Source organism: Ipomoea nil, unplaced genomic scaffold (assembly GCF_001879475.1).
Source record: "Ipomoea nil cultivar Tokyo-kokei standard unplaced genomic scaffold, Asagao_1.1 scaffold0176, whole genome shotgun sequence".
In the NCBI taxonomy this organism is placed as follows: Eukaryota; Viridiplantae; Streptophyta; class Magnoliopsida; order Solanales; family Convolvulaceae; genus Ipomoea; species Ipomoea nil.
The window spans coordinates 1,814,382-1,825,669 of NW_017616604.1; the positions used below are offsets into that span (position 1 = coordinate 1,814,382).

Genomic DNA, 11,288 nt, shown 5'->3' on the forward strand with positions numbered 1-11,288 from the left:
ACAAGCAGTTATTTCCAACAATCTATAAGCTTTAAAGATTTTTATAAACACTGTGATCATTGGTCTTGCCTTGAAAGTTTTGGAGGCAAGATATCAGGCATGAAAGAATAAGTTCTCATCACGGTAATATTTTCGGAATGAGATTCTGAATTTGTTGATGAGAGGATGACAGAAATCACTTTTGGGTTTCTCATTGTTTATTGTACAAGAAGATTTCCGTGCGGTTTTGCATGGGGTTCATGGCATGCTATGTACATGTTGTACTTATGGTTTGAATACATGCTATGAAGTTTCATTTCCGTTTTCACGCAAAATCATGGGCATATCAAATTATGCCAAGATGATTAGTGAGATGTGTAAAATGATTTTATTTAAATAAATCATTTTGTTAGCCATGTTTTAATTGGCATGAGAAGAGATGTTCTTTCCACGGTGGGGTGAGTGGTCTTAGCGCATCAAAGGCCGGAGAGAGATGGATTATCAAGGCAGATACAAGTTACCAGATGAGTTCAGTACAGTACCTTTTATATGTTTGTCTCGGCCTTGGCAGGTACGTAAGTTTTATTTATTTATTTGGCTAAGTTTTGGATTATGTCTAGAAGATTTGCATGAGATTCTTTTGAGATTTGCAAAGCCTGTTAAATACAAGGATATGTTTATGCATGTGTATAAATATTTTTATATTGAGACTTTGTCTCAGTTGCATGCATAGTATACAAGATACATATATATTAGAACAAATTGCACTTTTGGTCCTGTGAGTATTAGGGTACTGACAATTTGAGTACGTGACTTTCAAAACTCCCAATTTAAACCTTTAACTATGCAAAAATTGGCAGATTTGGTCCTCCGAGCCAAATTACTGGCCAATTTTGGCCGGAAAAACATAAATTGGTTCGAATTTATTTGTGTTGAGGGCAAAATTGTCATTTCACTCCCTTCTTCTTCATTCTCCCTTTCTTCTTCGTGGATAACAGTGGAGGTCAGATTTCATTTCATAATTATGTGCCCATTTCTTACTAACTTAATCAGATACAAATTTTATCGCCTTTTCCATCTTCTTTTGTATGTTATTGCAAAAGTGCAAAACAACATTTTTCAGTTCAAAATCTCAGAAGGATAGATGATGCTTTTTGGGGTCACTTTTGATGCTTTGAAAGCATCTTCCTTGGTCTTAAATTTTTGTAGTTAATTTGTGAACTTGTACTTTGCTCTTTCCTCAGCGTAATGCACAAGAAGGAATGGAAGGAAATCCTTCGTATGGCACCATAAAAAATGTTTCAAGAGCAATGGCCGCACTGTCAATCCCAAATTTTTGTAGTTAATTTGTGAATTTGTACTTTGCTCTTTCCTCAGTGTAATGCACAAGAAGGAATGGAAGGAAATCCTTCGTATGGCACCATAAAAAATGTTTCAAGAGCAATGGCCGCACTATCAATCCCATTTATTGCAAGTTTCCCAAAGGTACTTGCTCTGCAAATTTTATCTATTTTCATTTCTAAAGATGCCAGTTGCCAGGCCAAGCTTTTGGGTAACAATATTTTCTCTTTAAGTTATAACACTGTCCGTTACCTTGTTTTATCAGTAATTAAAAGGCCTCAAGTGAAGAAACTCCTCGGTGTACCTATAATACCCCCGGCACCTCCACGCGCTGATCAAAGTTCAGGCCTCCCGTTTTTTGAAGCGGTTAAGAAGCTTGCAGCGGCTAAAGAGTACGAAGCGAAACAAGCAGCTGTGGAAGCAACCAAAACTGCGAGCCAACAGATACAGCCAACCGCGCTTCTCAGTCAGAAGGTCAGAAGCTTAGAGAAAGAAGTGAAAGGAAGGAAGAAAGGAAAGAAGAGGCGATAACTCGGAGAAAGAAATTACTATAATCTGCTTCTTTTTTTTTTTTTCTTTTGAATTTCCCTATAGTGCATAGCAGGCAAAAGAATGATGATTTTGAAGAAAAACCGGTGAGTGAAGAAGAAGAAGAACGAAGAAGAAAGGGAGAATGAAGAAGAAGGGAGTGAAATGACGATTTTGCCCTCAATACAAATAAATTTGAACCAATTTATGTTTTTCCGGCCAAAATTGGCCGGCAATTTGGCCCGGAGGACCAAATCTGCCAATTTTTGCATAGTTAAAGGTTTAAATTGGGAGTTTTGAAAGTCACGTACTCAAATTGTCAGTACCCTAATACTCACAGGACCAAAAGTGCAATTTGTTCTATATATTATGTTGGATCTTGGGGTGCTGTAAATCTGCCAAATTTGAATTAATTTGGTGTTATCAATTTGTTGTTTTCTTTTGCATGGTTACAATGTCTAATGATTGTATGTTGGAAATAATTTTAATGTCATGCATGGAATTATTGATTATTTAAGCACACGGATGTTTTTTTTATCCTTGTGAAAGCTTTTGAAATATTATGTTATTAATATTTCTGATAAAGCCATCAATGCCTTTGAAATATTCTGTTATATTTCTTATGGAATGCAGAAAGTTTTATGCATGATATATGCATAATGAAATTCATAAAATTTATGAATGCCTTTAACACAAAGTTTCTCATATTGAGAATGTGTTAAAATTCTGAAAGCCAAAAAGTTTACTAGTTTATCTACTATGGCTAACAGTTAGCAGTGAAAAGAAAGTTTAAATTTAAATCATGGATTATGATTTAAGTTGATATGATTCTTCAGTTTAGAAGAAACATGAGAAGTTAAAAACTTAAAATCAAAAATGGTTTATTCTCCAAAGTTGATGTTCTCTGAATGGAGGAGGTTTATTCTCCAAAGTTGATGATGTCTCAAATGAAGGAGGTTGAATTTTTATTTTAAAATTTCTCACTGCTAATAAGTTCAACATGATGATTGAAATTCTTGGTTGTAGAATTTGTGCAGGATATAAATATTTATTGACTAGGAACCTATAAAGTGGGTTACGGTATAATCAATTAAATATTTTATTTCACCAGTTCATTAATAGAATATTAAAATTCTATCTATCATCATGTTCAGTTGGCTAAGTGGATGGGATTAAAAGAAATTTTGATATACTTGAATAAAACCATTAATTATGGTTTAGTATATTTAATAGAAATTTCTATCCTGAAAAGATTTTCTAATGTCAGTTGAATGTCTAATCATGAAACTTGTTCCTCAATTAGTAGATGGATATTTCTACTTGGAGGATGTGTTGTTTTATGGATTTCTAAAGGCAAAGTTGTCTTTTCAACTACGGCATCTGAATTTCTTACGTTGGCTTTGACATGCAAGAAGTTGATTGGCTAAGGAATTTGATTATTTAGATTTCGGTTTGGCCAAAACCAATGTCACCAGTTTTAGTACATTGTGACAGCGCTACTACACTAGCCAAAGCATATAACAATAAGTTATAATGGCAAGTTAAGACACATAGGCATGAGACATAGCTATGTGCGGGAGCTCCTAAGTAATGGTGTTGTAGCACTGCACTTTGTACGGTCCCGGTTTATTTTAACGGATCCGTTTGCAAGAGTCCTTGCAAGGGACATGGTACATCGAAAGGGATATGGAAAGCCTAATTATTTAATTGCAAGTGAAGGAAAGCTCAACTCAAGTCTAAGTTATTACGTTAGACCTTGAGTTCAATGTAGATGAGTACTTCATTTTGTGATTTGCAAGCATCAAAAGTTTAATTAAAATTGTATCCAAAGAAAAGGTGATGCTTGGTTCTGCATTGTTGTAGGGATGAGTTTTTACTTTTAACTGATCTTTTGAAAAAATGCAAGATGCAGTGCATGAGATAAAAGATTAGCCTCTGTGAGCATGAAGTGTGGCCGCTTCAAACAAGTTGGGCTTTACTTGGTATGTGCTCATTAATGGATACGGACACATGACCTTAATAGTGTCAAGTTACAGTGAGTTGTAATGACTGTAAAACTTGTGTGTGTTATATCTACGTTTCTTCAAAGAGACTCCGTGATTCAAGATTCGTCCATCACTGCAATCCGAATTAATGTAACGCATATAACACTATGTGAAAGTTCAATCTCTAAGACACTTTCATTTATGCATGAGTTTTGGATTTATCTTGGTACAGTATTAATTTTTACTGTATAAATGGAGGAGGAATGTTGGAAATTTATATAGTAATGGAGATTAATGTTTCAGATGAACTACCATGAAAGCTTAAATAATATTTGGAGTTGTGGAGATATAAATATTATTTTGGTTTGGTATAAAGTAAGTTGGGAAATATGAATGTTGCGTACAAATCGTTGTGCACAAATCGTTATTCAAACGATGGATTCGGTTGTATCAAATTTGTTAATTTAACGAATCGAAAGATTCGGATTTAACGAGTTGATGACATGCATTTTGTTTGTTTCGTTGGGTTACACGAATCTTTCGTGCTCAACGAATGGATACGATTCGTGTTACTTAATAAATCGGTGCATGCGTAACTTTCGTGTGCTGCTTAATCATTTATTGAATTTTGACAATGAATTCGTCTTGACCAAAGAAGTACACGAATTGATGCATAAAATGGTTTGCTCCTTTCGGCCGCATGAAATTAACGAAAGTTAATTTCAAAAAGCAATGTGGTTAATTTGTGTCTGCTGCGTGCATATAAGTATTAATATATATATATATATATATATATATATATATATATATATATATATTTTTTTTTTTTTTTTTTTTTTTTTACTTTGTTATTTTGTATGCAGTGCATGAACCTACGAAGGTCCATATCATATGAATATTTATAATATTCAGATATATTTTTCCCATGCCTGATATATCAGATAAGATATATCTTATGGAAGTTGAGTTTTGAACTCCTATAACTTCCATGTAACTTCTCCTAACTGCTATATTTATTTTATATAAATATCTGGAGAAACATCTGAAGAATACAGAGAAAAAGAAAACAGGCAATTGATGGAGGCAATCAATTTGCAGGGAACCAAAATACTTCACAGGCTTACAATTCTACAGGAAATTCTCAAACGAAGCAACTTCAGAGTTTCATTCATCTTCTTGTATCCCATAAGATTAAATCTTGAACCTTGTTGCTTTTATAGAGGGAGATTTAAAGCTTATAGGAAAGTGATTACACGCCTGAAGATATCAAATGATCCAGTTTTTGTTCCCTGTTGTATTCTGTATTATTGTTGTATCTCAAATGTATTACAGATTACAAGCAGTTATTTCCAACAAAGATTTGGCAAAAAATTCTCTAGACTCAGTATCCCTATAGAATAAATAGTTTTGAACAAATCACTAAGATGTTCAGCAATCCCTAGTTCTTCCAGGTTATATAAATAGACAAGGTTTTCAAACCAATTGGGAGCATTGCATTTTGGATAATGCACCTTAGTTCTAAAATGAGAAGTAACTTCCAATGTCCTTAGATTTGGGATTCTCAAGAACAACTCTTTTGTACAACTCCTACAATCTAATTCTTGAATGCTTTCCAAATTATGATGATCTGATCTTGGAGGAACTAATAAAACCACACCAGTAATAATGAGAATCCTTAGTTGAGGTAAAGCCCAAATATTAAGGGTTCACACAATGTATCACAGTAACTACAAGTTTCTGTAGATTTCACAACATGAACAAAGGCAAATAATGAATATTCAACCAACAACGAAAAGTTAACCAACTCAAATGCACTAGACTCATAATCTCCAAACAAATATGATATGTTCTTTACTATTAGAATTGATTTAGTTCCTTAGAGATAGCAAATAATTATGGTAAGGAGCTTTAATGATTCTCCTTTCCTTTTATGTTTTAGTTAGTCTTTGTTTCCTTTTTCTAGATCAGTTTAGTTAGTTTCTATATTAGCTTATTTAGTCTAAGTTTCCTTTTGTTAATTTAGGAAAGTGTAACTCTCTGCTATAAGAAGAGAGGTTTGTGTTGCTAATGAATTAAGCCAGAATTTATAAGAAAACAAGGAGAAGGAAACTCCATAAAACCCTCTTTATCTTTTCTGTTCTTCTGCTTCCAACGCCTTTCCCACCATAGGCAAACCGGTGCCAACCAAAACACCAATCTATCGCCCCTTGACGCGTGCTTTTGCCCGGGAACACAACAAAATATTATAGTCAGATAAGTCCAGAGGTTCTATGAATGCCCTTAAAAACTTGAAATGTGAATGCACCCGACTAGTAGTGATCACGAAGTCCCTTAAAAAAATCAACGAGTGAAGAGGTGGTGCTAGTAGGAGTTATATTGTTGGGATTGCAAATTCTTGATTGGACACTCCATGATTGAGATATACGAGAAGAGTTTTTCGGTTGAATTCTCCTATACCTCAAACCTTGGGCATGACCCTCATTGAAACACAACAAATTCTCTTTTTCAGCTTCTCTCAAGGCCAATTCACGCAAGACATCATGCAATTGATATTTATTATAATATTCCTTTCCACAAATTAGAACAAGATTTCAGTTTACAAGATCTTGTAAGTTCCTCCTTGCCACTCCTTCCAAGCTCTCAGACCTCAAAACCTTTAGAAACCCCTCTGAAACCCAAAAATCAACAATCACATCTTCATTAACCTCACGACCTTCCGGAAAACACCCAAATGACAAAAAATAAATTTTAAGATGATGTGGTAAGAAGGTGTAACTCAAATCAATGAAGTTCTCACACCGGTTATTAGAATGATCTAAACTTAAAGCAGGAACACTTTTTGCAATACGCTCCCATTCAATAAAGGTTTGGTTGGAGTTTGAGAGGAGTCAAGCAGCCACAGTAATTGCAAGAGGTAATCCTTTGCACTTCTCTACTATGTCTCTACCAATTATTTCAAATTCAGGGGACAAAATTATTCTCTTAGACAACTTGGAGAAAAAAAAGGGTCCAACTTTCATATGATCCCAGAAAACACTTGTTATGACAAAAATTCTTACTTGAGCAAGCATACTCACATTTTTGAGTCTTCTGGTCAACAGTATTCGACTTCCATTGTTGTCATCCTGAAAATATCTCATTAAATCATCCCAAACATCTATACTCCATAAGTCATCTATTACAATCAAATACCTTCGACCTTTGAGACATTTGTATACTTGCTCACCCAATTCATTGTTTCCATTGCCCCCTTCTGGGATAAGAGAATGAATTAGGCATTGGAACACTTGTATGGGATTATACTGCTGCGAGATAGTAACCCAAGCTCGACAATCAAAGCGAGAAATGAATGAAGCATCTTCATAAAATTTTCTAGCTAAGGTGGTTTTACCAATGCCACCCATTCCCACAATTGAGACAATTTCTCGTTTTGAGGATTGCAGGTTCAGGTTGTCCATTATGGTGTTGAACTCATCATCGCAGCCCACCATTTTGATTGTAGACATTGAAGTATGCTGTAACGAATCACCAACTGTAATGTTGTGGCGTTCTGGCCTTGTAGGAGAAGCAGGAGTATTCACTACTGGAAATTATGAAATTTCCGACCACCTGAAAATGATCTTAATTCAAGTTGAACAAAAAATAGTCGGAAATAGCAACAAAGGTTTTTCCGGATACCAAAAGTGGTCGGAACAAGTCTTTCGAGTTTCGACTTGATTTAGGATCACTTTCAGGTGGTCGGAAATTTCATAATTTCTAGTAGTGATAGTTGTTTTGTGAGTTTTTGGATTGGTGGTATGCAGCATTCTTAACCTTCAACAGCTCTTTCTTGATGAAGGATGTGAGCTTAATTCCTTGAATGAAGATTTGACGAATCCTGTGTTCGAGCCTGTATCCGTTGCTTCATGTATTATTTATTGAGATAAGAGGGGGCTCTCAATTCATGTCTAATTATACTTTCTGCTTCTTCACACAACATATGCCTCCTTTCTTCATCATTCATCTCTTGCTCGTCCTCTCTCTCCTCTTCTCCCTCGCTCTCCCATTCATCCTCACTCTCCTCTTCTTCCTCATTTGCTTCCTGATTCTCGCTCTCTTGTTCATCATCAGTCTCTTGTCCATTATTGCTCTCCTGTTCATCACTAACATCTTGTTCATCGTCACTCTCTTTTTCACAACCATAAAAGCACTGTCGTTCGTCATTATTTTAATTTGATACAGAAAAGGTTGATGTTGTGAGCTAAAAGATATGACCCTTTTGTTTATATGATGACGGATTAGGGCCACATGCACGATATGCATGGAAGAAGAAAGCAGAGAGTGCATTGATGAAAGCATGTTCTGTACCAAACCCCAGAAGGAAGAAGAAGACTATTTTATATACAGAAAGATTTTAATGTGACGGTTATGGCTAAGTCTTGTGGAATGTCCTTGATGCCCCTGGCTTGGCTTGGTTAATCTGATCAATTTCTCCTTGCTTAGCCTCCAATATATGAGCCGGCATGCCTGATGCCGGCAAAGTGAAGTGCTTCCCTAGGATGTCCGACAGAGAATCAAAATCCATAGTTTTTATATGCTTAACCTCTTGGTTCAAGATGGGAAGAAGCTTTTGAGCAGAGTGAAGCCTAAGCCTCATGGCTTTCCCCCAGGTAAAACAATGTCAATTGCTGTTCAATTTGGAACCTTATTTCAATGGAGACATCTCTTATTTGTGCTTCCAAAGCTTTGTTTAATGCTTCATCACACTCCCCCACTTTGAAATCTTGTTCAAGAGAGGTTTGCAAAGAAGACAGATGTTTGTAAAGTAATCTGACCTTTGTTTTGTTGCGAAGAGGGAAACGGGGTGTGGGTTGGAGGAAGTGTTGGTGTAGTGTGTCCATTAAAATGGTTACGGCACCAAAAGCCGCCATAGCCAGTGATGGATTTTGGAGAGGGGAGAAAGTTAATTGAAATTGTGGAGATGAGAAGAAATAATTATGTGGAATGCAATTTTTGCAGAAGTTTAGGATGAAGCAGACTGCAACTTTTCAAAAGATAAGTTTATTTGATTCACTCATTCGCATCCACACAATACTTTCTAGAATAAAATTGCATCCACAATAATTGTTCCCAACTTATATACGCAAAATCACTAGGAATCTCTTTAAAATATACTGCATTAAGGAAAAGATGTTCAAGTAGATGAGAGTATTGTGTTTGTAGTATTGTATTGATAACCAAATATCCACAGAGTACAGAGATATATTATACATTCACATAGACTAGTAGTACAGAGATGTTCAAGTAGATGAGGGAGACATCGGTTTTGGACGCCGCAAAACCCACAGACAACAGAAAATCATGCAACCGTTTGAACCAGGCCCGCGGAGCCTGCTTCAACCCATAAAGCGAACGCTGAAGCAAACAGACATGATAAAGAAAATTCGGATCAGAATAACCTGGAGATTTCTGCATGTGAACCGTCTCCTCCATATGCCAGTTTAAGAACGCATTGTGCACGTCTAACTACCGGAGAGCCCAACCATGAGACAAAGCAATAGAAAGTAGCAGACGAACAGTGGTAGGTTTGACAACCGGGCTGAACGTTTCAAAAAAGTCCTCACCGGCGACCTAATTGAAACCTTTGGCCACCAAACGGGCCTTATAGCGTTCCATAGAACCATCAGCCTTACGCTTCGTCCGAAACACCCACTTGCACCCCACAACATTCATACTGAGGTCCTCCGGAACCAAACGCCAAGTGTGATTATGAACCAACGCGTTAAACTCATCGTCCATAGCTGCACGCCACTCTCGATGAAGAACAACCTGAGAATAGCACGTCGAATCAAGCGCTACTGTGGACACTAGAGCTTGCAACGGACCATCATGCGGCATATGCCGAAGGACCATCCGATGAGTACGATGTCGCGGTCTGCCAGCACCACGACGTCTAGGAGCACGCACCGGGGTTGACTCAGAGCTCTCGGCCTCACTTGAATCACCAACCGCCTGGTCACCAGTCCCATTATCCTCTATATCAATCACACGAGGCAAAGTGGTAGAGACAACCGGTCCAACACCCCACGTTTCTAACTAAGCACCAACTGAAGGAGCCTGCAAGGAAGAAGACCTAGCAAAAGGGAACACACTTTCATCGAAACGGACAAAGCGACAAATAAACAACTTCCCCGTACTAAGGTCCAAGCAACGATAGCCCCTAAAAGACAGAGGGTAACCTAGGAAGATACACGGGGATGACCGGTAAGCAAGCTTATGCTTATTATACGGTCGCAAATATGGAAAACAGACACACCCAAAGACCCTGAGAAAGGAATAAGAAGGATCGTAATTGAACAGCTTTGCAAAAGGACTACTCATACCAACAACAGAAGAAGGTAACCGATTAATCAAAAACATAGTGGACCCAAACGCATAGTCCCAGTATTTAAACAGAGCAGAACACGGAGAGCAAGTCCCGTCTCAACAATGTGTCGATGACGACGCTCAACTCTCCCGTTCTGCTCGTGTGTATAGGCACATGACTAACGGTGGGTGATCACGAGAGAGGAAAAAAGAGCACCTAACTTACAGTACTCACCCCCTAAATCAGATTGAATTGTCTTAATTTGACGTGAAAACAAGCGTTCAACCATCAAACGAAAGCGAATAAACACAGCATATATATCTGATTTGAGACACAACGGATATAACCAATAAAAACGCGAAAAATCATCCACAAATATAACGAAGTAACGAAAACCAGTTGTAGACAAAACAGGCGCATGGCCCCAAATATCAGTATAAATCAAGTCCAATACATGAGAACTAGAAGTCTCAACACAAGATAGGGGAAAACGCGAAGATTTCCCTAACTGACATGACGAACATAAAGAACTAGAATCAAAGTCCAAATTGCTAACTGAACAAGAACATAAAACACGACTCAAAACCCGATAATGTGGATGACCCAACCGCTTGTGTCATACCCCTGACGAAACACGAGGGGACAAAAATGCAACCCGAGACGAAGGAAGCTGAAGCGAATAAAGGCCTCCAGACACAAGACCCTTAAGAAGAAACGCCTTGTTAACCCGGTCCTTCACAACAAAACAATCAGAGTAGAACTCAAAATAAACATTATTATCACGAGAGAAATGCTGAACATAAAATAACGAATTCGACAAACGTGGAACAATAAGAACATTAGACATAGATAAAGGTTTAGACGTAGAAATAGTTGCACGACCAATACGAGAAATTTGCAAACCTTCACCACTGCCTACGCGAAGAGTATCGAACCCGTGATACACCTCGAACTCCGTCAAAGTCGCATCCGAGGGAGCAGCGTAGTGCGTAGCACCGGTGTCCGGAAACCATGAATCCGAACCAGCAGCCCCCGTCTGACCGACAGCAGCTGTATGAGCCTCCGGTGCACCCATCTGCAAGTCAAACCGGCGATAGCAATGGAGAGCC

At 37.5% G+C, this 11,288-nt stretch overlaps 1 protein-coding gene across 1 annotated transcript; it reads left to right on the top strand.

Moving 5' to 3' along the window:
* The first annotated feature begins 472 nt into the window (after positions 1 to 472).
* LOC109178051 (mitochondrial inner membrane protein OXA1-like) lies at positions 473 to 1,851 on the top strand. Its single transcript, XM_019327550.1, has 2 exons — positions 473 to 550; positions 1,357 to 1,851. Exons 1-2 carry the CDS (start codon positions 473 to 475, stop codon positions 1,849 to 1,851), a joined length of 573 nt encoding a protein of 190 aa, XP_019183095.1.
* The last annotated feature ends 9,437 nt before the right edge of the window (positions 1,852 to 11,288 follow it).

Coding starts and splice junctions, on each gene's coding strand:
- LOC109178051 (XM_019327550.1), top strand. CDS start 473: ATGGATTATCAAGGCAGATACAAGTTACCAGATGAGTTCAGTACAGTA. Junction 551..1,356: donor GTTTGTCTCGGCCTTGGCAG/GTACGTAAGTTT, acceptor CTCTTTCCTCAG/TGTAATGCACAAGAAGGAAT.